Below are 24,055 nucleotides of genomic sequence, written 5' to 3' on the forward strand. Positions count from 1 at the left end.
CGAATGAACATATGCACAATTTCAATTGTTGTATTTTTTTCTCGTGTTATGTATGTTCTGAACACCAGCATGAACGCTCATTCGTCATGCCACGATCTTCCAGTTCACCCCAACCGTCTAGAGAGGAGATGGTATCGCTCGGGTATTTATACACGCTACGCACAAGGAAAAGACTCCCGCTCGCAATGTAAACGCAATGCCCTGGCTAAAACCATCTTACTGTACACCATCCCGACACCGTTCCGAAGGGGTATCAGGATATCTTCCCATCCCATCCTTACACCGCCGCCATCAACGCCGTCGCTTTTACATAGGAAAGGCTAAATAGAACAAACAGGTAAAAGCGACTTTTGAAGCACAAGAAGCGAGTGCCCAGCTGCAGTACACCATCAGAGACATCGTGTCGTCCGAGGCGCGTCGCAGGGGCATGACGGTAAGGTGGCCGTTGCAAAACAGGATTACAAAGGAAATATTGCTCTTCTAAACTCAGGTGATCATCGAATTGAACCGAAGGGAAGCCGATGGCGGATGCATTTAAGCAGCGACATCAGCAGCAGACGCGGCACGGCCGCCCCCCACAAGCTCGAGGATCTTGCCAGCAACAGCGGCGGGGTAGCCGCGGGAGAGACCCTCATTGACAACCGCCATGGCAGAAGCGCGGTCCTCTACAGCCATGAAAGCGCGCGTCATGGCCTCGTAGGTGCTGGGCTCGCGCTTGGCCTCGGAGACAGCATCGTAGATGGCTTTCGCGTTCTCGATGTTGTGCACAAGAGCCCAACCGTGGATGAGCGAGTTGGCGATGTAAGGCGTCATCTCCACGCCGCGAGCACGCATGTCCCGGAGGACAGGCTCAGTGTCGGCGATCTGGTGGTTGGCGACCATTGCCTCGAAAAGGGCTTGGTAGAGACAGGCTTGCGGGCGAATGCGAGAGTCGGCAAGAACAGTGTCGAACAGTTTGCGAGCGCCCTTCATGTCGTGCATGACGCATCCCTTGGCGTGGATCAGGGAAGAGTAATGTACTGCCTCCGGAATCGCACCAGCCTCGCGGATCTGAGCAAGGACGTTCTCGGCGGCCTCCATGTTGACGGGCTCAAGCGTGGCGTATGTGTCGATAAGTAGCTTGTACGTGTGCGTGGTAGGTTCAATGCGCTTCGCACGCATACGCTCGTAGTAGGAGAGAACCTTGCTTCGATCGCGCTTAGTAGTCAAAAAGAACTGCATCATGCTGTGGTACGGCGCGGGACGGGGCTTGTAGTTGGGCATGGTCTCCATCTCCTCAAACAGCTCCTCAGCGAACTTCTCGTCGCTTACGCGGCAAAGGGCGTTGACGATGGTACCGTAAGTGACGCTTGTGGGGCGGATACCGAGGTTGCGCATCTCAGAGAAGTAGAAGAGACAGTCGTCGATGCGACGAGCTTTACCGAGCTTGCCAATCAGAGCGTTGTAGAGGAAGGACGAGGGCTCGACACCTTCGGTCTTGGCGCGGAGGAAGATCTTGACGGCCTCGGTAGCTTCGTCAAAGGTCTTGGTAGACTCCTTGAGCGTGGTGATGTACAGACCGAAAGTGTTGGCGGTAGGAGCAGCGCCCATCTCGAGAAGATCCTGATGGTACTGAGCAGCGAGATCGCGGCGACCAGTTGTGAGGCAAGCAGCAACCATTGCGTCCAAGATCGTAACCCAGCCGTAACGGACGATGCGGTACTGGGGAAGCAGAGGCACATCCTGCTTGGCGAGGTTGAGGATGTCGTGGGCGAGGTTCAAGCGGTCCTCCTTCGCGGCAGCAGTGATGAGCTTAGCGTACGTGAAGAAACGAGGGTGTCGTCCAGCACGGCGCATATTCTTGAACCTCATCAGAGCCTCGTTCAAGTGTGACGCAGACCGTCCGTGGGTCTTCTCGAGGAGCTCAGTGATGGACACGGAGCCCTTGTTGTCCGTAGTAGCGGCATACGGATCGTAGGAGTCTTCGAAGGTGGGAGCAACCACTGGTGCAGGAGGCGGCACGGGATATGCAGCAAACGACGCCGGAGAGTAGATAGCCTCCGGAGCCGGATGCTTATAGCTGTACCACCGATGCTGGAGGTCTCCTCGGTCAAGCTTCACAAGAACCTTCTCCACTAAACCGGATGTCGCTTTGTTCACGGGCGCGCCTAACGATGTAATAACTTCAAGAAGATGGGAAAATCGGGCGGCGTGAGCAATGTCGACCTCGGTAGAGTTGAGGATGATTCCAGATTGGACCTGCATAAGGAGGGTAACGTCCTCGAAGCTGAGCTGAGCAACAGCTTCAGGACCCATACCAGCGAGTAAGTGATGAGCAACGGGGGTCACCAATCCACCGTTCTCGATCATAGTCCACATGAGCTCCATGCTAGCTCGTGCGGGGAGGATAACTCCGCGCTTTATCATGAACTGGCCCATGACTTCGATGGCCTCGTCAATGTGCTCCACAACCTCCATCTTGGCCTGCTGAGAGGCGGATTGAGAGTCGCGGATGCGAGCGAACATTTGACGGCCCTGGCGGAGACCACGGTCAGCCTGACCGCTGCCGATGAGGGCGATGCTGTGCATGGCGGTGGGTTCGACGAAGGAAGGCTTGGTAGGAGAAAGCTCCAGCATCCTCCAGAACACTTCAGCGGCTTCAATGTTCCCGTTGCGGATGTGCATGGCACCCATTGCCATGGCAGGTCGTGTAAGATCTACGTCGGCCGGCAGTGCGTCGAAAGCGTCAGAAGCAACGTCCATTATGTTCTTGTCGGCTGCCTTGATGCAGATAGCGGCCATGGCAACCTCGCGTGCTTGCGGGCTCATGTGCTCAGCAGCGTGGGCGAAAGCGTCGTGGAACGCACCCTTGTTTAGCCACTCAGGCACGAACGCCTTGAGGCTGACAGTGTCGCGGATCGAGATGACCTCCTCAGCAGTAGTCAGGTTCTTCTCAATCTTGGACAGGAACTTCCAGCCACCCTCCATGCGGCCGCAGATGGCGTACGCCTTGATGAGAGCGGCGTATACTTCGTTGTCCTTACGGGAGAGAGCGATGTTGCCGTTGTCATTGGAGATGGCGAGAGCCTTGTACTCGTCGTAGCACTCAACAGCACTGCGGAGATCGCCAGACCGGCCGAAGGCATGAATCATAGGGACAAACATATCCGCAGCTGGAATGACGCCGCGAGACTCCATGTGAGCAAAAATTCGCACCATATCCTCAACGCGAGCGCCCTCGGCACAGGCAGCAACAAGCATGCGGTAAGTCTTCTCGGAGAATGTGCGTCCGGACTCCACCTTGATAGCGGCATCGAAGAGGCGGACAGCAATCGACAGAGAGCCGTCTTCTGCAAGAATGGCGTAGTCAGTCTCGTTGGAGTTGAGCATGAACTTGCCCTCCTCTTCCATCCCACCGAAGCGAAGGCGGTGCTCTTCGAGGGTCTGCTTCGTGGATACTACTTCCAACGATCGGTCGGAAAGAAGCTCGATGAGCGTAGTGTAAGTGGCGGTGTCAGGAGTGACACGGCGACGGAGCATGTCCGAGTAGACATCTAGGGCCTTGGGGACGACCTGGTGCTTGCTCTTGGGAAGATTGATGGCCGCAGACAAGAGAGCATTGTATGCAGAGACCGACGGCTTGACGCCGGAGCGGAGCATAGACTCGAAGACGGCAGGGATGTCGCCATACTTCTGGCTCTCAGCAAGCTTCTCAAGGTGGAGAATGTGGGCATCGACCGCCTCGATAGGGCTAACAGCAATGGTTGAGTCGGTGCGGCTTAGGGTAGTCGAGTTCACCAGAGTGTCGACGTCCGATGGTGTTTCTTCAATCGCCACCTCTTTCTGGGAGACGGGCGTGCCGCTTCGAGACCGCAACGCCTCGATCTTGGCTGCCTCTTGCGCAATCGCCTCGTCGACCTGCGACAACGCAATCTCTTCGACCTGCTCATCGCTAACAATGGTTCTGAAATCGTCGATCTGACTGGTGCTGTAGGCGCGGGTCACGCCGGCGCGTGCTGGAATGACGTCCGCATCCTCATCCCCCTCCTCGACGATGACATTGCTCTCAGCCTCCGCGGGGCTCTTCGTGCCTGCAGAGGAAGGTTGCCACTCGATGAGCTTGCGGAACTGGAACTGCGACCACTCCTTGTCCTCGACATTGCGGTGCTTTTGCCATGCAGCGTAGTAGGCGGCAAGACCGGAGTCTTGCGCGTCGGGTGCGCCAAGCGCCTTTAGGGCGCTGGTGGTTGATGTAGATGCGAAAGCATGCTGGTTTTTGTTTGCGCCTGCCTTGCGGAGGCGGTCGTGGTTGAAGGTTGCAAGGGGGTTCTGCTGGGTGACTGACGCGACGACGCTCTGTGCGTATCCGTGGGTGAAGCCTTTCGCAAGACTCTGGCGCGCGAGGGTAAAGCTCTTAAAGACCATTTAGGAGACGGAACAACCCTTCGGATTGGAAGGGTGAGACTGCGGCGGTCAGCACGCGACACCGGAAGGTGTTGGGATGGGAAGGCGTGCGCATCGAGCGCGTTACCAGAGGAAGGCGTGACTCACTATTATTCTCAGGGCGCGTCGGTGTTGCAGGTTCATTTGACGACAATGGCCGCCAAAGAACGCGCTGTGGAAGGGTAGGGAAAGCGTGGGGGAGGGTCAATCGCGAGATGTGCCGACCCGTATCAGGCACAAGATGTGTGAGTGGTGAGTGGTGAGGTGTGGGAGGAAGACACAGAGGCGAGATGGCCTGGGATAGAACAACGGTAGCCTGCGCGTGGGCACAGGCAGTTTTTGGCAAGCTCGCGGAAGCCTTTCGAAGCTCCCCGTCTGGTCGAGTCGTCACCACCTCAAAAACATCCCGGTATTTTCTCTCGTGCTGACCAGGCCTAGCCGTATGCAGCCTAGCCGATGAACGTCGCAGCCCCTGGGTGATCGCCCCGAGGCCTGATCGCACTCGGCTTTACCGGCCAAGTGGATTTGGTCGGCGGCGGAAGAAACGACGGGCCCGACAGCCAGGGGCGACGACGATGCCTCTGACTCCTCTGCGATAAAAGGCCGGTTCACTTGCCATTGTGCCGCTGCACCCCGCCTTGCGCTTGGAGCAATGAGGCTTGACACAGCGGGAGCGACGGGCAGATGACTGACCAGAAGCTGCGCGCCAGTGTCATAGATCGGAGCGCACTCCCAGCAGCTGCGCCTCGACCGGCCTGCTTTATCAATCTGATTAACAAAGGCACGCGAGGCATGACTGGGACACCGTCGTGGGCCAGCGCAGCGGAGCGCACAGGCGGCGCAAAAAAGGGATGCCCTGGGTACATCTCAGCACGTAGCCGCAGCCTGTTCGCCTCGCCTCGCCCTCTGTGTTGGTCGTCCGCCCGTCACCCCGAGACGCCGCCTTGCGCCAGATCCCTTTGACGGTTCATGACGAGTTGAATTGCACCCTTATCATCCATGTCGTCCAGTCTCGCCCTTCAGCCACAGGCTGTGTCCGCACCCGGCAAGGTCTTCGTGGCGGGTGGCTACCTCGTGCTGGATCGAAAATATACCGCGCTTGTGTTTGGCCTCGACGCACGGATTCACGTGGAAATTGAGCCCATCCAGACGAAGAGCGGTGTCACTCTCAGCGAGATTATCGTGAGGAGCCCGCAGTTCCGGGACGCTGCTTGGGAGTATGGCTACAGACTGACCGAGGGTGATGGTGGGATTGCAGTCACTCAATTGCGAGCGTACGTCACTTCTCTATTTTTGTTGTACATTTCCATCTCACAATGTTCGCAATCTCATACTCTCTTTCTACATCTTCCTTCAGAGAAACAATTTCCTAGGAAATGACACTTCGCAGTTGTGTCTCAATTGCTCAATTGGAGTATTTTCAGCGAGCCTCAGGACGAGCCACCCCCATGTATTGGTTTTATTCTCTTCCTTGTCCACTTTGAGACTCCACACTTCATCTGCTTCCCCTTCTCTTCTCTGCTCCTTTCTTATTTCGATTTCCCATCGTTGTCTTCCTGCCCCTCCATGCCTTGGCATCAATTACATCAATTTTTATCTCACTTCGGGAATTTCCTTATTTGTCCTATCACGTGCGCTACCCTTCAACATCACGGACAAGCATGAATTGCTCCTGAGAAGCATGAAGACCATATACCACTCCTAATACAGCCTTTCATTTCCGTTATATCATGGCTGGCAACAGCCCGTGAATATGCCCACCTTGACTGACCGCACACCAGCTCCCACACCTCCTCCCTCAACAAAAACCCCTTCATCGAAACAGCGCTCACCTACGCCCTGACTTACATCTCCACCCTGCAGTCAACCCCCATCCCACCCTCCTCAATCAGCATCCTCGCCGACCAAGCCTACTACTCCAACCCGGGGTCCCCCCTCTCCCCGTCCTCCCGCTTCCTCAACTTCGACGTCACGCTCCCGGACGCCCACAAAACGGGCCTCGGATCTTCCGCCGCGCTGGTGACTGCCTTCACTGCCGCGGTTCTGAGCTACTACCTGCCTAAGGAGGCGTTTGATGTTGATAGCGAGAAGGGGAAGAGCGTCCTGCACAACCTTAGCCAGGCGAGCCACTGCGCGGCGCAGGGCAAGGTGGGCAGCGGCTTCGACATTGCATCCGCGGTGTACGGGTCGTGCTTGTATCGGCGGTTCTCGCCATCACTGCTATCCTCCCTCCCAGCGCCGGGTGCAGCGAGCTTCGCGGCGCAGCTGCGCTCTCTCGTCGAGGGGGACTCCTGGGATGTCGAGATCGCGAAGGCCAAGGTCAAAATGCCAAGGGGGCTGCGGCTCGTCATGTGCGACGTCGACTGTGGGAGCCAGACGCCGGGGATGGTGCGCACGGTGCTGAAGTGGCGCGAACAGAACCCCGAACTGGCGGATAGGATTTGGGGTGAGTTGCAGAGCGGGAATGAAGCGTTTGCTGCGGAGTTGACGAGGCTCGCAACTGAAGACAGCGGAGAGGCAGGAGCAGAGAAGTTCGCGAAGCTGAAGGGAATCTTTGAGGCGAATCGCAAGCTGATAAGGGAGATGAGCAAGGAGAGCGGTGTGCCGATTGAGCCGCCGCAGCAGACGAAGCTCTTGGATGCGTGCTCGGCGGTGGCCGGCGTCGTGGGTGGTGTTGTGCCTGGCGCGGGTGGGTATGATGCTATTGTGCTACTGCTCGAGGATAAAGAGGAGGTTATTGGGGAGCTGAGGAAGGTGGTTGAGGGGTGGAAGGTTGATGGGCATAGCGAGGATGGGGTTACGATTGGGAAGGTGGGTATTCTGGGCGTGAGGGAGGACATGGTTGGTGTGAGGAGGGAGGATGTGGTCATCTACCGGGAGTGGATCACTTCGTCGTGAGTGAACTAGATGAGGCTAGGGATGATCGATAGTGTATAGATGTGGTCCTGACAATGTATCAGTACCAGGCCGGAACTCGATCACTGTTATTTGTGTCGTTGTGGTGCATCTGCTGCATCCATGTATCCCGAGCAAAAGAATTGGCCCCGCCAAACGAACATCACAGCACGAACTCCGATCCAGGTGGTATGAACTTTTTGTTTCATTGATCTTGACATGGACGCCATCCCATTCCCGTAGAAGATCGCCCCGTTAAAGACCCGCCACCACATCGCCTGCCCTCCCACTCTACGATGGTATAAGGGTACATTGGATCGTGCTAGCTGGAAAAGCCCCGGCCATGCAATGCTTCATTGATAAACGTAAAGAAACAACCATCATCGCCCGCTTATGCCTTGACGGCGTACTTTCGCTGGGGGAAGTGGGTCTGCTTCTTCTTCTGCTTCTCGGTGACGAGCGAGGCCTCGTGCGAGGTGAGCCTTCGGCGGATGGCGCGCGTCTTCTTGGATCGGAGATCGAGGGGAGTGTACCTGGGACTGTTAGAGCGAGCGGGGTCGTGGCGGTGGAGGAGACGCACTTCTTGCCCTTGTAGAAGAGGCGGAGCTGTGCACGCTGGTTGGCGTTGATGACGGTCAGGACGCGAGCAATGCCCTTGCGGACATCATGGATGCGGGTGAGCTTGGTGGAGCCACCGGTGACCTTGCTAGTCCTGAGCTGGATGAGCTCGCTGGGATCCGTCAGCACTTTGTCTCTGTTGTAGCGTTGTCGTTATCGGGTGACGCACGACTTGAGCTCGGTGAGCTGGGCGCTCAAATCCTCCTTGGACTTCTTCCACAGGGTAGCGGTCTTCTGCAGCGGCTGTGAGTATGGCTTCGAGCGATGCGGTGGGTTTGAGCGCGGAAAAACGTACGACTTTGGACGACTAAAGGCATTGAGTTAGCAAAGGCTCTGTTTGGGAGATGTTGCAGAATTTGGCGGATAGGCAGCGGGACAGCAGGCTCTCGCACTGGCTGCGCAAGACATTGTCCGCAATGCGCATCTCCTCCGCCGGTAAAGAAGAAAAAATGAACGTACCATGGTGTCTGTGTGGTTAGTATGACCGGGTGGTGTGGGAATGGGCTATCGCGTGTCGTCGTTCAGAAGGTTTTCGATCGAGTGTGCGAATCTAGCGGGCTCGCTAACGGGGGTGGGTGGCCCGTGCCTTCCTTGGCCGTGCCTTCCTTGGCTGGCGCCGACCTGCCGACATCCTCGTGGCTGTGTCGTTGCATCGTCCCGTGAGTGCACTCACAACTAACTGCCCGCCTTTCAACTTTTGAAGTTCTGCAACAATAAACCATGTCCTCGACCGGTGGAGGATGGGCACAACTGCGCCAGCAAGCACGCGCTCTCGAGCTCCAGGTCCGACACTCACTCCCCGCGGACTTATCGGCCATGACCAGCTAACGAGGGATGCAGACAGAGTCGCTATTCCACACCTATTCACAGTTCGCCAACGCTCCGAATATCCCCACAAAACCATCAGACGAAGAAGTCCGAACAGAATCACATCTCGAGGAAGTACTTGAAAAGGTATAACTACCCTGCCAAGTTCACACTCTCAACACCATGCTCACCTACCATAGAGAGAAGCTCTCGTCGGCCAGCTCTCCCGCCTCCTCGACTCCGAATCCGCACACTCGTCTTCCGCCGTAAAACAAAATAACCTCGCCCGCCACCGCGAAATATTATCAGACCACCGCCGCGACCTCTCCCGCTTAAAATCTACCATCACCGATGCGCGCAACAAAGCCAACCTCCTCTCCAACGTCCGGTCAGACATCGATGCGTACCGCTCCGCGAACCCCGAGAATGAAGAGGCAGAATACATGCTGGATGAACGGAGAAGGATCGACAACTCGCATAGCATGGCCGATAACGTGCTGAGCCAGGCGTACGCTGTAAACGACAACTTCCGGATCCAGAGAGAGACGCTTTCGAGTATCAATAGGCGGATAGTTGGCGCTGCGAGCCAGGTGCCGGGGATTAACAGTTTGATAGGCAGGATTGGGGCGAAGAAGCGGAGAGACGGGATTGTTTTAGGAGGCTTTATCGCCTTCTGTTTCCTAATGTTGCTGTGGTTCTGGTGATCGATGACTGAAGGAATGACATCTCTGCCGACCTTGCGCGATGACCGAGGGACGTATCATACTGGGTCTGATTTTTGGTCAGGCGTTTGGAGCGCGCAGATATCCTCATGAATGTGCGCTGGAGTCATGGCATAGGCAGTTGCCCGTTTCTGTTGTACAACTATGTTTACATGTCCCTCTTGGGATTCTGGTATCAAATCATCCCTATCAATACAACACTGGCTCTTGCCAGACCGTCCGTATAATGCACTAGCTCATGGTGTGTGGGACCCTACGCTGAAGTCTCAGTCTTATGGGTACCCCCGTTCTTCAGGACGAGTCTCGGTTTCGACGTTGCCTGAGGGTTTCTAATTTCCTCGACACATCTCCTCAGTCCCTTCACCAAATCGTCTTTCTCCGTCCCCTCCGCATTCGCACTCCCAGCCCACCGAATCTTGCAATCCGCATCAACAAGATACACATACCCGACCCTCCCATTCAGCGCCCCAATACTCTCCCTCACCATCTGGCTCACACCCTTCCTCACCACGAAATACTTCCCCCAGTCCTCCTTCTTCCTCGTCAACCTCAACCTCCACGCGAACATCTGCACTATCCACGCCTTGAGCGTATTCTCCTCAATATTAATATCCACCTGCTGCGCCACGCCCTCGCTCTCCTTCAGGATCTCGTGCAACGCCGGGTTCTCACTCGTTCCCGTGAACGTCTTGACCTGCGCCTCGCCCCACGCACTGCTGTACAGATTCACCACGCTGACCTTGCCCTTTAGCACATTCGTTGTATCCTTGCCACTCCCCTCGAGCGTGTCTCCGTGCAGGTTGGGAAAGTACATCGCAACATCCTTCTTGAAGATGCGCGGGTTCGCGACAAAGGTCTTGCCCTCGCGGTACTTGCGGATGTTTTTGAAGTCGCGGAAGTAGTTGGTGCCCCATTTCTCGACGAGGTCCGCGCGCTTCGCGAGGTTACGCTCTTTCAGCGTCATGCCACTGTAGTCTTTTTTTACCTTGGCGGAGCCGCTGTTTTCGCCGGGATGAGGGGGTGCGGAGAAGCCGATCGGTCGGCCGAGGGGTTGGGGGACGAAGGTTTCTTCATCTTTCGGCAGCGTGGACGGTTGCGCTGGTTTGCGGAGGGTGGATGCGGAGGTGAATTGGCGCCCGGGGAGGGTTCGCGGTCGTTGAAGGAGTGATGTGCTGCGTGTGTAAATTGGCGTCGCTTTAGATAGGGAAAGTCCAAAACGGTGGGCTATCCGTGGTTGTAGCATTGTGCTGTGCAGGTAGGATGGTAGGGTTCTCGAAGTTCGCCAGGTACCGGTAATTGGAAGCTGCATGAGCGTCAAGTCTTGGCGTCGCGTGAACACTGACGCCCCGCCATCACGTCGCAATGATCGGCCACAATAAGATCATGGTTCAATTCAGCGCTGCAACATCTGGACAGCTGGGCCTGTCTATGCCCAAAATGGCAGCATGGGCCTAGTAAAGCTTGCAAATGAAATGCTCGAGGCGATGTGTACGGAGATATCGAGCGGCGACCTATACAGCTTGATACGCGTCTCGACAATATCACAGTCAATTCGAGGCCTTTGTCTATATGAACCCGGTAATCTGTATAGACTTCCGACAAAGGTGCCGCCTCGCAAGACTTTACTTTGCATGTTCACTCGCAGAGATTTCATGACGCGGGTGTAGTCCTTTGTCGTGCATGACAACGCCGCTTTGGAGGCTACATTGGCGGTACTGGCCTTGTTTGCGAAGAACCTACAGTCTATCGAAATCGTTCAGCGCCAATATCGTTTGTCCAGTAAACATGCAATTCCTCCACTGCCCTTTGTCCATCATGTTGGTCTTCCAGCAGCGAGCCAAGATCTCGATCTACTCCCACTTGCGAATTTGAAAAGACTCACCGTCGGTTTCGAAGTCAGCTTAGTACCTTTAACGATCTCGACTTCTCATGATTTAGAATGCGTCCGTATTATACATCGCATGGATATACATTTCGGGTGGGAGCGTGAACACCATGAATCGAACCGTGTTCCGACTTTCCAACTACCGGCCGTCAGCGCTTCTTCAAGTTTGCCGCCTATGGATCTCTCTCACTGGAGTTGCGATCATGCCCGGGCGATTAGTGGAGTATCTCACCGAGAGCGACTGTCGCACATTTGGAAGTCTCAAGATTCTCAATGACGAACGGCTAGAACGGCAATGGAAGGATCCGACTGAGCAGTGCCGGGAATATGACTTTCAGGGTCTCAGTGACGCCTTACAATATGCATACAACATGCACCGAATCTTGAGTGCAGCTTTCTCGATAACAATCCGCAATCGTTCAATATTTGCCCGGCTTTGAACATCTTGAGCTAACAGGAATGCCTGCGGAGACTCCCCTCGGCCGGCATTTCAGAACACAAACCGCTAGTGAAGATGGTGGTTGAGCACAAACATATAGCGGACTATCCAGACGCATTATTTTCCCCCAAGGCATCCGATGAGTCCGACAGTGCAGTGACTCTATAGTGATTCCCCCGGATGCACATAAGAGTCTTCCACCCAATTTAAGATCCTTGGGATTAAACAATGTCCAATATTGGGGCAATACTGCTGGAGTCTATGGGTTGAATGACCCCATGTGTCCGATATGAGTCGCGGGCCGACAGAGCTAAGCCAACATCTCAAGCAACAACGACTTGCATTAACACAAATTGTAGAATTGGAAATTCACATCAGCATGAAATTTTCCCGACCTCGAAGGTGCTTTTCTTGATCATCACATTGGCGATATATTTCTTGATGTGGATTCCAGCACTTAGCAGCGTCGGCGTGAAATGATTGAAAGTAGCGCAAATGAATGAGTCACGATCAGCTTATGGCGACATGATCCTGAGAAGAAGCTGCTCGCCCCAGGCTATATGGTACCGTGGCCTCATTGGAATCACCTCGTTAAGGATATCTACCAAAGGCGACGCCGATGACGTGGACGAGGAAGATGTGGGCACACATGAAGACCTAAAGATGCATGGCTAACGTTCCAGGGGCTCTGCAATATGCAAATTGCTCGATCGATGCATATAATGCACATGAAGCGGAGATACAGTTTCGCGGTCACTTGGAACACTGTCTCTTAGGGAATGCTGGAAGGGGATTTTTTGTCGATCATCTCTTTAACCCCGAATTTAGTATCTTCCAGCACCTGACTGGTCACCTACACGCCTGGTCGCTTCGAAGGCATCAAATCGCCCAATTCTTGGGCCGAAGATGCCCACATCAGAACGTAGCCAATAACGAAGGGTCGCTGGCTCTCCCTCTCGATGTAGTCTGGCCCATAGATACGGATGAGGCCGTCCTGACAAGGGACACTTGCAGCGCGTAGCAATCGCCAGCATTGGCGGAGCATCCGGAAGTAGTCGAAAGAATCCTCCACCATTTCAGCGTGCAGGAGATCGCGAATGAGACCGAGACACTTGTTGACCGAGAGCTGCTTCTTGGGTGCAAGTTTCGGTTTCCCGCCAATGTCCTTGTACATCTTCTGTGAATCCGCTTTCTCGTCAAGCTCGTACTCCCAATTACTATGCTCAAGGATTTTTTATACACCTACAGCGCGGATGTTCTTTGGGCCGTTGGCTTCGCAGATGCCGGCTCGGAAAACCTCCTTCAGACATTTCTTGGACATAGAGAGGCCTCTCTTCTTCCGAGTCGACTTAGCAGCAGCAGATGCGCCCATTGCAAGGGCAAAGCGTTCGTTTGACGCAGTCATCAGGTGTGGTAGGTGCCTCCCCTATGAAGAATTTCTTTGGGTCTTGCAGGCCGACGATTACGTCCAGACCCTTCCACATCAACTTTTTGTGACCACCACCTCCTGCCGCGTTATCAAGATGCGTATAAGACATCACCGAGCCCCAAGCGTTGACGAAAGCAATTCCAAATTCGTGAAACTGTATCATCACCCAATACTTCCACAGTTCGCACCACCAAGGGTGTTTTCAGAAAGATGGAACGGCTCCGGCGTAAATATACGACCAATCTTCGGTGTCATCTCGCGGGTCTGATCTTCGTGTACCTAGAACTCGATTGTGTCGACAAAGTGCTGCATAACATCATCATTCTGTTTGGGCTTCAGATGTTACGACCATTATTGAGCCCAAACAGAAGATTATTTTGACTGGTTTTGATGCCCTAAGGCTACATGCAAGGCAACACCGTGCTATGAGAGGGCCATTGACGAGCCATTGACCACCAGTAAGCAGCACCCAATCCCTTCCATCAATGAATATCGAAGCCATCGAACAACGTCCAACACCAATGACCGACCTTTATTCCGTATCAATGACCCACAGGTATCCAACACGAACAGACCAAATCAACCCAATTACCCAACAACCATCCAAACTCCAAGCCACCATTCACCATCCACCCATACAAGAGCGTGCTAGCACCAGGCATCGAAGGATACAACGCCGCTAGGGGTCTCAGGTGAGAGGTTGCAGGTAGGCCAGGCACGGAGCCCTCAGATTCCACACGGTCTGCAACATGAGCTGAGAATGCCCTTCGACAATTGCGCCAACCGAGCCCATACACTACACCAAGTTATATTGACCTGAGCCGAAGCCGCCACAGAACCGGGTATACATGTTTGGTAAGGCTAGTGGCGAACCGCTCATTCCCTCCGTCTTCTGGCCAACCATAGCCATGTTCATGTGTAAGCGCAAGGGGCCCTGTGGCCTCGAACCACACCCTGTACCAGTATCCATGACGTTGTATCCGATCGAGCTCAACGCTGGACCATCCGCAGATGGAGAGCGTCCATGGCCCGGTGCCATGTCCGGTGCCCAGTGCTTTCCACTGTTCGGTTCGTAGGGAGAGATGGTGGTGGTTGTCGAGTCGGACCGGCAAGAAGGGGTATCGGCATGATACAAGAGGGTGTGACCAAAGGAGTTGATGAACAAAGAAGGTGGTTGACCAAGGAAGGAGACTGCTCATGACGGAAGGCAATGAAGGTAGTTGATGGTCAAGGCCGACATGAACGATGAACCGCGATATGAGTGAGAGTGTTGTTGATTAAGGTGGACGTGAGTGGTGGTCGACATGAATAAAGGTTGTTGGTCAGGTGCGGTCAAGGTTGATGGGGGTCGAAGTGAGTGAGGCCAGGTCTGACTCGACAAGGAGGCATGATGACGAAGACCAGTGATGATGGATGAGGTCAAAGAATGCCAAGGATGTGTCTCGAAATGCAACACTTGATGTCATACATCGTGACGCTCGAAGTGGAAGGTGTGTGGAGGGAAGGAGAGAGGGAGCAGGAGAGGCAGGCGGAATTTATATACCCAGCGGGACGCGGTGGCGTCCGTGCGAGCCGACTAGCGTGCCAGGTCACGGGTGCCCCGTGCCTACAGCGAGGTCGAGGTGAAGGCGGCGGACAGAGCCTAATCAGGCTTAGAGGCGTGATCTGGAAGCTTATACGACGAGGTGAAGCTTTAATGGCGTATCTGATTAGGCAAAGCAAACGAAGTAATCAGTAGGTTTCTGGAGAGGGCGATATCGTAGCAGTGGTGAAGGTGAGAGGGCGGCGGAAGCTCGCGTGCAAGCAAGCCCGTCAGCACAGCGAGACCAACCACCAAGGGTTTTCGATAGCTTTGAAGATTGAAGATGATGTTTTCAATGAGTTACTCCGGACGTAATGTGCAGTAGATTGGGCTGAGATAGCCTCACGCATCTACGGAAGCTCACATGGATGGCAGTCGCCTAGGATTGTTGTACACACGCAAAACTTGGGGTACACCGCGTTGCCCCGGGAAGGAAAATGCGGTAAGAAAACACTCGAAGTTTCTATAAGGATTCATCCCACATGTCGCTCTTGTAGATTGCATGCATAGCATGTACCTATGGTATGGAGAAGTGACCTTGTGATCGAAATGACATATCCAGCAGTAACCTTAACTGGAGAAAGCAGGATGCGCACGCTGACATTAAGTAAGAGCATCGCTAGGAAAGAATTCATCTTGATAGACGACACCTTCGACGATAGACGATCGAAGTTTGTAAACCGCCTCTTCCCCATGCTGCCTAACACCTTCGCTGCGCCTGACCTCCCACAAAAGGCCTTGGGCGACAGTTGCTCCAAGGGCGCGCCCGCCAACAGCCACCACCTGCCTAAGTCGACACAGACATCGCTGCTGATGGGCCATCGCGTCGGTCGAATGCGACGGCAACCGAGCAGAGGGATGGCACACGAGTGACAGAGATCGTGTGAAAGATCCACACAATGACAGAAGATCATAGATACTCAAACATAGTCCTACAAAGAGGCATCAACGAGTATACGTTTTCAAGGATGTCGAGCCTGGACGAAATTGACACATAGACCTCTAGAATGGCGCTTGCATCATGGAACAATTGGGGTTGGCTAGGCAAGCACACATGTTTTGAAGAAAGCACACCATAACGCGCCGAGGAGAGCAGGTCTCGATGTGTTGGCCTTTCTGTGTAAAGCTGAGCCAATTTGTCCAGAAAAGAGTATTGGAAGTACAACAACCGAAAAGCTGTGGAGATACGGGAGCACGAAATTGTGCTCCCATGATGCTGTATTTGTCAAGGCATTCACCGTTTAGCTACCAAGAAAGACTAGATCCACCATGAGTGCGTACTGAAACCGAGGAGTCCGTCCCCACCATATCGACAGCCAGACCGGCTCCGAGCTACCAATATCTGTCTCAGCTCGCTGCATCTTCCGTTCGACGTCTGCGCGCGGATGAGTGATATTCGCCTTGACGAAGTCCCTCTACCATCGGTACAATTCACTTCCGAATACATGCACTTAGATGCCCTCATGATAATAATCGCTGGCAACAAGATTTATGAAGACATTAATACGAAAGGTGGTCTGTACAGAGTTAAAATCGGCGCTGCCAGACAACGGAGAAATCCAAGGTCGAGCCTGGAACAATGGCGCGCTGTTATTAATGTGATACATAGATGGGTTGCGGCGACTACTGCCGGAAGTATCTTCATCAGCGAAAAGACCAAAGGAATTACGACCTTAGACTGCGAGACATAGGCCCGCGGGTGTGAACTCATTACTATTACACCAAATCAATATGATGTTTCGCTCACAAATGCCGCTATGCTAATACAACACTGACATGCTCCAAAGACGCCAAATGGTATGCAAGCCCAACCTCACTGAAAATCTGACATCCCTCCACCCTTTGAAAACATGTCGGGCTTGTTCGGATTCCCGTGCTTCTCGTCCCTTATGCCATGTCGTCGTCCGAGTTACTGGCCTCAGCCGCCGTCCCCTCCTCGCTCTCATTGCTTTCGTTCGCCTTAGCTTCCTGGTCCTCTCCCACCGCGAGTGAGACCTCATTCGACACGCACTCCACGGCCTCCGCAGTGCCTTTACGTTTGTGGCCGTACGGGCTCCAGCGGCGGCCTTCAACATGTCGTTTCGGGGTACGGTTATTCGAGTTTGGGTTCTTGATGATGCTCCCATCGTCCTTGCGCTTGAACATGGTATCCAGCTGGTCGACATCGTCGGAGATCTCAACGTCTTTCTCGTCCTCCCAGATCATGAGGTTGATGCCGTTGATCTCGATAGAGCGACAGCCTGTGCGCGGCACGTGGAAGACGGCGGCATCGGCCTCGCTGAAGTCCCGGTCCCAGGTTTCCTTCTGCTGCAGCTTCGTGATGTAGTCCATGGGCAGGGTGTATAGGACGTTGTCTTCTTTTTCATACAGCTCCCTGAGTGGATAGTTTAGAACAGCTAGACCTAGTCCACAGTCGACACGTGATGAGATCGGGTGTAACCTCCCGCCAAACACCTTTAGCTCGAACGCGATACCAGATTCAGTCCACTTATTGTCGTTGAAGAAAACCTCGGGTTGTCCGAGCGGATGGTCGTGGTGCGGTCCGGAAACTTCGATGAAATGGGCCATCTCGTGCGCGAGACAAACAGCGAGAAACAAATTGAAGCGTAATACCATCGCCGGCTCGGGATACTGCAATAGACTGAGCTTCTTCGCCGTGGTGTAGAAGTCCGAGTGCAAGCATATCCGGCTGGTGTGGCACTTTCCGTTCAGCTTCCGCATGATCCCATTCTTGTAATCGGCAACCAGCCCCATTGACGCATACGCCGGGTCAGGCGGCAGCGGCTCCCGATGGAACATGAAGTGGACAGTATCCACCTGTTTATCCATGAAGTCTCTGAACGCTCCAGCGTTCTCTTCTGACCATGCTACATCTTCGACGATGCGAGCACAAGGCTGGCCATACAGTTCCGAAGTCTCCTTGCATTGCTTCCTGTCGCCAAACACAAGCGTGTGCCAGAAGGTGAAGGTTCCCCGCGAGAAGAGGAACAGGGAAGCTAGCCGAAGAGCTGGTTTCAACTCCTCGTAAATTGCATCCGAGCAGCCATGGAAGTTTTCTAAACGAAAGATGGGGTGTATCTCGTTGTCAAGTGTAGATTCTTTGACTGGCGCATTCTCCGGAAACTTGATGGCTTGGTTCTGGATTAGCTCAACCGCATCGAAACCGAGCCTGACCGACTTTCGCTTCGTAGAGTCCTTCCGATGGCCAAGGAGGCGCCTGTACTTCTCCAGAACCTTTCGATCTGCAACCTGAGCCAGATGGTGGTTGATGGAGATGCTAAGCTGGAGGCCAAAGTCCTTGGGTACTTCAATGGTCGAAGGCGTAAATGCAGCCGCATTCTCGTAGCTCAAAACATCTGGCAAGTCGCGCACAAGTCTGTCTATGCATTCGTCCATCACGGTGCCCTCTTGGAGTTTGTACAGCAGCACAGTATTGTCGCCCTGGTCCTCGATCTGATACTCCCCCTCGCCCGCATCCGGAAGAAGATGGCGCATATGCTTCGCGGTGGATGGCGGTGGTCCGCATCCAGCGGGCGGAGTCGACGTCCCAGTGGCGGTAGGTGTCCATTCCATACTATCCGGATCCTCAATCTCGAACGCTACTCCGTTGCCTGCCGCATCTGGTTCGCTCTTCTCTTCGGATGTCGGATCATTGTTCAAACGGTGCTCCAAAAGCTGGCTGACATGAATCATCGCCTCGTACGCTTTACGATAGCGAAGCGGATCCATCCTCGGCGTGTCGGCCTCAAAGATTGATGCTACACAAGAATAGGTAAAACAAGATGGGGTAATACGTGACAGGGTAGCACGGATCCTGCTATGCTGTTCCTCGTTCCCAAGAAAGGCTCTGCTGATGCAGGTTAGGCAACTGCGGTATATAGGGCTGCACCTGGTCTGTCAACAGATTGTAATCGCAGCACGCCTCTCACCAACCGAGTGTGTCGGGCGCGACACTCGTCAAAAGAACGCGAGTGCGAGGTCGCGTGATCGTACCAGGGTCGACGCGCATCAAAGGTGGAATTGCAACTCCAATAAAGAATCTTCTGTACGCAGCGCGCGGCTCAGCGGTGTTGACTTTTTAGCGTATTCCTGGCCCACAAAGCGGTGTGCAGATCAGAGGTTGAAGTCTCCTCGCTCATTTGGCCCGCGCTTCTTGTAGAAAGCTCAGAGCAAGCTCGAGCGCGACTCCAGGCAGAGATAGTGCGGCAGGCAGCCTCCATATGGCCAGGTTCCAGAGGATGATTCACTGCGCGCAGCGAGCCGGGGAAGCCTGGGGGAGCGCGGCTGTTTCGGCGCCTGCAACAATCAAGTCGAACAGAGACACAGTGCGACGCTCCAGAGCATGTCAAATACAGAAGAACAAGACAGAGAAACGACGAGTAGTGGCGCGCAGAGGTGAAGGCTGAGCAGGCAGATGCGGTCAGGAACCATGAGTTGTTGTCTCGAGCCCCAAAATAAGCGCGCAGGAAGGTGCAGGTGACAGGGTCTGCACGGGCCACTTGGCGTGCCGGATTGCACAGCATCGCGAAACCGCTAGAACCTTTCGTTAATTACGCAAGTCAACGATGTCAGTTGCGAGTCGCAAGTCTGTATTTTGGTAGCTTAAAAATATCAAACATGTCGAAGAGCTATCCTTTAGACTGCTGTGCACCTTGAATTTCTGAACATCATCCGAGAATCCCACAATATACCGGGAATCCAAATGGCAAGGGATGCATCTCAAAACGCCTATCTCCCATCGAAAGTAGTCACCTGAAGTCTTTCCCTTAAACTAGTCCGCAAACACGAAGAACAGGAACAGAAAAATATTCGTTCAAACTTTGTCTCCTCGAGGATTTCCCCATCCAGCATTCTTCCCAAACGTGTTTGGTCAATGCCTTGGCCTTCTCTCCGAACGTGGACCACTAGATCCTTTAGAAATCTCACAGCGCCATCACGTAATTTTCACTTCCCAGAAGGCGGGATAACAAAGTCGTCCGACTGGACGGTCTGTCCGCCCACGGTGGCAGCTGAAGCTAAACCGAGAAACTCGTCTCGACATACTCTTCGTAGGACCGGAAGTACACTTGCCTGGCAAATAAGTTGAGCTGTGTGATCAAAGAGCGTGGGACATCAGGATTGAACGGCCGGCCAATTGGGTATAGACTGAGATCATCGAGAGCTTTGTATGTCTTGTTGCAGCGCATTGCACATATATGCAAAGTTACATGCGAGGAGGTCCGAATGCGCTCAAGCAGCTGATCAGCTTCAATCGGACTGATGATCACTAGCACTTCTGCCTTCTTCAGGCTTGCTTAGGTCTTCGCTCGGTAGGGGGACCTGCCTGTACGACAGAGAGGATCCACTGGACAGGCTTGTGGAAAGAGTCAGACACAAAGAATTTGGAGGGTAGTCGCGCTGATCGCTTCACGTTGCGGCTGTAATCCTCTGTCACCAACAATTCGGTTGGAAATTGGTCAGTATCAAAGGACTTGGCAGCGCTGACGTTCTTTATAGTTTTAAAAGCCGTATTGAACGTCCTGGATCTTGTAGCGATTATGCCTCCATCTACAGACTTCATCAGGGCGGTATCCAGAGTGTGCTGCTCCTCGGACGTTCGATATATCGTTCTTCCTCGACCTCCGGCGCCAGTTCCCGTTCCTGCTCCTCTTGGAGTGTGGCTGAGGTCGAAGCTATCATTTCAAATTCTCGGCACCGTTGCAGAATATCCTGGATAATTTCAATCTTCTCCGTCAACGTCCCTTTGTCCGCTTCGGCTGATGATGGACGGGGGCGGTAACGATCTTCCAATGTTTGAGAAAAGCCCTCTACCTCTTCCCGCGTGATTACTAACCCACGGAACAGGTGCTTGAGTTTCTCATGCCGTTGGCCTTGACTCGCCCACAAAAGCATGCCGCGGCTGAATTCTGCACATGTTTCCCTGATAGTCCAAGCCAAGACATCGGAGACATTGATGTCGGTCGCTACGGCTTTTGACGTACATTCTAGGATCTTTCCCTCGATTTCTTCAGGCACAGAAGACTACGGACTGTCCCTTCCCGAGTTTCCGCATTCTCATGCAAGCCTGAACTAGCCTGTCTTTCGTGAAAATTGCGCCGAGCGTGACGGCTGCGCGATTGTGTTTTGGAAGTTTAAGGTCAATTCCGCGAGTGTGCGCCTCGTCGAGGTAGACTAAACATTCGTCAAGTCGTTTTAAGAAAGGGGATACCTGCAGGGCTTCTTCCCTTCCAGTGCGGTTATGAACATCAGCTCTTCGTCGTTGTTGAAGAACAACGCAGCTTGTGCGGTAGCGTTACTCGAGATGGACATCCATTTCTGAGCCACCTGACGATTTTCCACATCCAGGATATGGGCACCGACATCCAGAATGACCTGAACCGGTGGAGTTATGGAGTCAGCAATGGATAAGAGATGCTCCCCATCTGAGACAGTACCATCAGTGCCGAGCTTGGGGTTAATCAATTCGACCGCGTTGCAAGATGACGCGAATGAGCAGCCACAGTGGCGATCTTCGCCATAGTGGGCCAGTAGGGGAGTAGATGATATCCTCGCGTGTGTGCTTCTGGATGATTTTTGTGGGCGTAGGTGTGCCGAGAGCAGAGAGAAGACTGACAAAGTGATCTGTGACGAGGTCCGGATGAGTCGGTGTGATGAAAGCAGCATGATCCGTTCCTGTCTTCCCACCTCCGAAGCAGAATTCTGGAACTTCGTTGCAGCTCAACCGTGCAATGTGACGAGCTAGCAATTCTACTAAGCCCTCGTCCAAGATACGATTGATGTGAATGCTGGAGGCGTGGGCTGGAAACGATCGTATCAGTCGACCCTTAGTGTTCATGATTTGCTTATCCTCGGGAGAGAGCTCGAAGACTTCGAACACAATGCTATCCTCAACTCACCTTATGAGGATTCCCGCATTCTGTGCCTTTAATTGTAGTGGAACGGCGGCCGCATCATTGGTGGTGGCGGGCGTGCACAAAGAATTGACTAGCTACTCCTCAGCGATGTTCCCCTTGGTGTTGCGGCTATTGCAGAGACTGGCGACCGCTGAGATGGGAGAGTCCTTGAACGAGTACCGGCTCTGTGCCGCTAATGTTGCTTCGCAAGTCTCAGAAAGCTGCTATTGTGCATTCCAAGAGAACCTACTCATTTGCAGGTTCCATGTCGTTACCTTGCGGAGCTTGGGAGGTAATACCGTGTGTCTGATGAGAAACTCGGTTGCAGATCGTTGGTCAGCCGCAATAATTGCTGGAAAGCACTGGGCGGTAGACACAGTAGAAGGCCGAGGCAAAAAGGGACAGGAAGGGCGTGTGAATGGCGGTACCATACGGCAGCGAGCTGGATGCTCGACAGTTGAATAATGAGTATGTCTGCGGATACTGAGACAAGGACGGTTGTAGAGAGCCGATCAAAGGTTGAATGGAAGCGTAAAAAGGTGGCGGTAGGGTTAAGGTAAGAGAAGTGAGATGCGGCGGTGACGGCTGTAGTCGGACGTTACTTGGAAACTCAAGTGAAGCAGAAAAGATATCCTGTTCAGGCTAACCTTTTGCATCAATCCTCCCGAACGCCTGGCGATTCGGTGATGTCGGCTTCACCTCGAGTTGTGTCGCTCGGTTCATGGTGGGGATGATACAGGCCTATGTCAATATCGACTCGATGGTGAACGCGGTAACAGTCGCAGAGAGGTGAGAGTTGGAGCAAAAGCACAGGAATGATGCAGTCGTCCTACCGCGAGCATGTCAGCCCAGCCGCCGAACTCGTGGCCAATCGTACTGCCGCCTCCCGCTGTGTAAAGTTGGCAAACGCCCCAACAAGCTGACCGTGTCGCCTAAGCCTCCTCTTGGAACACTCTTTTCTCGTACCACCGTATGTGATTTGTCCCTCATCTGCAGCGTATCATGATTTACGCGTGAATCGCGCCCTAGCACTGAAGGAAGTTGCGTTTGTTAAGTCGTTCCTAGCTCATCCTGACGACGCAAAGATGGGCCACTGCCAAACGCGCCGGAAGGAAGCGACGACGCACTACAAACACTTGGATGAGCATGGCGCACTGAAAGGAATGAGGACTTTGTACAATCGCCCAGGGGCCGGTGCATGAGGCTCGTTGCAAGAATATTTAGAAACGGACGTCCAGGCTATATTTACTTCTATCACTATTTCCCCTCATCCATTCCTGTTCAGAACAATCTACACTCAGTGACTGTAAGACGACGTGCACACTGTATGATCAGGAATTAATGTCGGGGGGCACTTTTGGCGGGTGTATGTGGGCTTGGGTAAGAGCTGCGAGGCCCGATGTTCTTCAATGCCCAGTGCAGCTGTGCAGGTCATGCATCGTAGCTTCACGACACGAAGTGTCTCTCAGTCATCATCGTCGGAAGACGCGTATCCCAGATCCAGCAACACCGGCTTGCTCGGCAGTGGAGGCGCCGAGACTGCCTTGGAAGATGTCGCTCCCGTCGCATCAGCCTTCGCTGCGGCTGCGGGCGGAGCTGCCTTCTCAACCTCCCCTTTCTTCTCCGCATCCTTCTTGTCATCAGACGCCTCGTTCGTCTTCCTCAGCTTCACGCCCTTCAACAACTCCGGTCCCTTCTTCCTTTTCCGCCCATGCGCCACCCAATGCGCATGTGCTTCATCTTCCTTCGCGCCCTCGGGCGCCTCCGCTTCCAGTGCCTTCCTCTCCTCCTCCTCCCGCCGCCTGCGAAACGCGTCCAGCTGCTCCATCGTGTCCTTCCGCACCTCCGCCTCCTTCTTCCGCGAAGCTTCTAGCACCGACTCAAGGAACTCGGCTTCATCGTCGTCAAGCGCGCGATACTGATTCTTCAAGCGCGTGGCTTCTTCAAAGGCATCTTGTTTGGCGGCTTTCGATCAACCTAACATGTCAGTCAGACTCGCTACATGTCCGCAGAATGACAAGGTATCACCTTTGTTCGCCTGCAGCACCTCGTACAGCGACTTGCCGTCCTGCTGCTTGTCGCGGTCTTCCCTCTCGAGCCGCTTCGCTTCGAGCTCGGCCTGCGCGGCGCGCCACTCGTCGTCGCGCTCGTTCGGCGCGTCAATCGTGCCGCCAGACACAAAGCCGCTGGACATGATTGCGGAATCAGCCGCGCCAGGACGCCGGGGTGGGTGTGGGTAGCTTTCGTGTGGAGGTACCTAGACGCGGGACGTGACATCGGGTGGGATACTCGAATGAGCCGACGGGGCTAGGCTCCACCGCTGCGGCCAACTCCGCCGCTGATTCGTGGAAGGCGGGCCACAG

General features: G+C 54.1%; 12 protein-coding genes across 12 annotated transcripts; 2 read left to right on the forward strand and 10 right to left on the reverse strand.

Moving 5' to 3' along the window:
- Positions 1-42: 42 nt before the first annotated feature.
- Positions 43-4,775, reverse strand: CC84DRAFT_1159918 (uncharacterized protein). The gene is made up of 2 exons (XM_018177361.1): positions 4,531-4,775; positions 43-4,443 (listed from the first exon to the last, which is right to left on the reverse strand). The coding sequence occupies exon 2, from the start codon at positions 4,402-4,404 to the stop codon at positions 535-537; it is 3,870 nt and encodes a 1,289-aa protein (XP_018043000.1). The 5' UTR covers positions 4,405-4,443; positions 4,531-4,775; the 3' UTR covers positions 43-534.
- A 285-nt stretch (positions 4,776-5,060) lies between these two features.
- On the forward strand, positions 5,061-7,403 carry CC84DRAFT_1159919 (phosphomevalonate kinase). Its single transcript, XM_018177362.1, has 2 exons — positions 5,061-5,696; positions 6,204-7,403. The coding sequence occupies exons 1-2, from the start codon at positions 5,422-5,424 to the stop codon at positions 7,318-7,320; spliced, it is 1,392 nt and encodes a 463-aa protein (XP_018043001.1). The 5' UTR covers positions 5,061-5,421; the 3' UTR covers positions 7,321-7,403.
- An 87-nt stretch (positions 7,404-7,490) lies between these two features.
- Positions 7,491-8,891, reverse strand: CC84DRAFT_134499 (60S ribosomal protein-like protein L35). Its single transcript, XM_018185386.1, has 5 exons — positions 8,395-8,891; positions 8,231-8,242; positions 8,105-8,169; positions 7,898-8,047; positions 7,491-7,850 (listed from the first exon to the last, which is right to left on the reverse strand). Exons 1-5 carry the CDS (start codon positions 8,395-8,397, stop codon positions 7,709-7,711), a joined length of 372 nt encoding a protein of 123 aa, XP_018043002.1. The 5' UTR covers positions 8,398-8,891; the 3' UTR covers positions 7,491-7,708.
- CC84DRAFT_1183237 (V-snare-domain-containing protein) lies at positions 8,656-9,446 on the forward strand (the record flags this gene model as incomplete). Its single annotated transcript, XM_018180677.1, has 3 exons — positions 8,656-8,718; positions 8,776-8,889; positions 8,943-9,446. The coding sequence occupies 3 exons, from the start codon at positions 8,656-8,658 to the stop codon at positions 9,444-9,446; spliced, it is 681 nt and encodes a 226-aa protein (XP_018043003.1).
- Positions 9,447-9,717: 271 nt separating this feature from the next.
- On the reverse strand, positions 9,718-10,707 carry CC84DRAFT_1080429 (uncharacterized protein; the record flags this gene model as incomplete). Its single annotated transcript, XM_018173894.1, has 1 exon — positions 9,718-10,707. The coding sequence occupies one exon, from the start codon at positions 10,705-10,707 to the stop codon at positions 9,718-9,720; it is 990 nt and encodes a 329-aa protein (XP_018043004.1).
- Positions 10,708-12,641: 1,934 nt separating this feature from the next.
- On the reverse strand, positions 12,642-12,962 carry CC84DRAFT_1171324 (uncharacterized protein; the record flags this gene model as incomplete). The annotated part of the gene is made up of 1 exon (XM_018179905.1): positions 12,642-12,962. The coding sequence occupies one exon, from the start codon at positions 12,960-12,962 to the stop codon at positions 12,642-12,644; it is 321 nt and encodes a 106-aa protein (XP_018043005.1).
- A 999-nt stretch (positions 12,963-13,961) lies between these two features.
- On the reverse strand, positions 13,962-14,529 carry CC84DRAFT_134491 (uncharacterized protein). The gene has a single exon (XM_018185385.1). It carries the CDS (start codon positions 14,414-14,416, stop codon positions 14,024-14,026), a length of 393 nt encoding a protein of 130 aa, XP_018043006.1. The 5' UTR covers positions 14,417-14,529; the 3' UTR covers positions 13,962-14,023.
- A 1,651-nt stretch (positions 14,530-16,180) lies between these two features.
- Positions 16,181-16,602, reverse strand: CC84DRAFT_154680 (uncharacterized protein). Its single transcript, XM_018185390.1, has one exon. It carries the CDS (start codon positions 16,508-16,510, stop codon positions 16,289-16,291), a length of 222 nt encoding a protein of 73 aa, XP_018043007.1. The 5' UTR covers positions 16,511-16,602; the 3' UTR covers positions 16,181-16,288.
- Positions 16,513-18,694, reverse strand: CC84DRAFT_154807 (uncharacterized protein). The gene is made up of 2 exons (XM_018185391.1): positions 16,666-18,694; positions 16,513-16,597 (listed from the first exon to the last, which is right to left on the reverse strand). Exon 1 carries the CDS (start codon positions 18,526-18,528, stop codon positions 16,687-16,689), a length of 1,842 nt encoding a protein of 613 aa, XP_018043008.1. The 5' UTR covers positions 18,529-18,694; the 3' UTR covers positions 16,513-16,597; positions 16,666-16,686.
- Positions 18,695-19,984: 1,290 nt separating this feature from the next.
- Positions 19,985-20,498, reverse strand: CC84DRAFT_154055 (uncharacterized protein). Its single transcript, XM_018185388.1, has one exon. It carries the CDS (start codon positions 20,357-20,359, stop codon positions 20,084-20,086), a length of 276 nt encoding a protein of 91 aa, XP_018043009.1. The 5' UTR covers positions 20,360-20,498; the 3' UTR covers positions 19,985-20,083.
- A 343-nt stretch (positions 20,499-20,841) lies between these two features.
- CC84DRAFT_143140 (uncharacterized protein) lies at positions 20,842-21,592 on the reverse strand. The gene has a single exon (XM_018185387.1). The coding sequence runs from the start codon at positions 21,460-21,462 to the stop codon at positions 20,992-20,994; it is 471 nt and encodes a 156-aa protein (XP_018043010.1). The 5' UTR covers positions 21,463-21,592; the 3' UTR covers positions 20,842-20,991.
- Positions 21,593-23,325: 1,733 nt separating this feature from the next.
- Positions 23,326-23,886, reverse strand: CC84DRAFT_1053809 (uncharacterized protein; the record flags this gene model as incomplete). Its single annotated transcript, XM_018173510.1, has 2 exons — positions 23,326-23,657; positions 23,721-23,886. Coding segments are annotated over 2 exons (498 nt in total), but the record flags the coding sequence as incomplete, so codon positions are not given.
- Between the last annotated feature and the right edge of the window lie 169 nt (positions 23,887-24,055).

Source organism: Paraphaeosphaeria sporulosa (assembly GCF_001642045.1).
Source record: "Paraphaeosphaeria sporulosa strain AP3s5-JAC2a unplaced genomic scaffold CC84scaffold_1, whole genome shotgun sequence".
Lineage (NCBI taxonomy): Eukaryota > Fungi > Ascomycota > Dothideomycetes > Pleosporales > Didymosphaeriaceae > Paraphaeosphaeria > Paraphaeosphaeria sporulosa.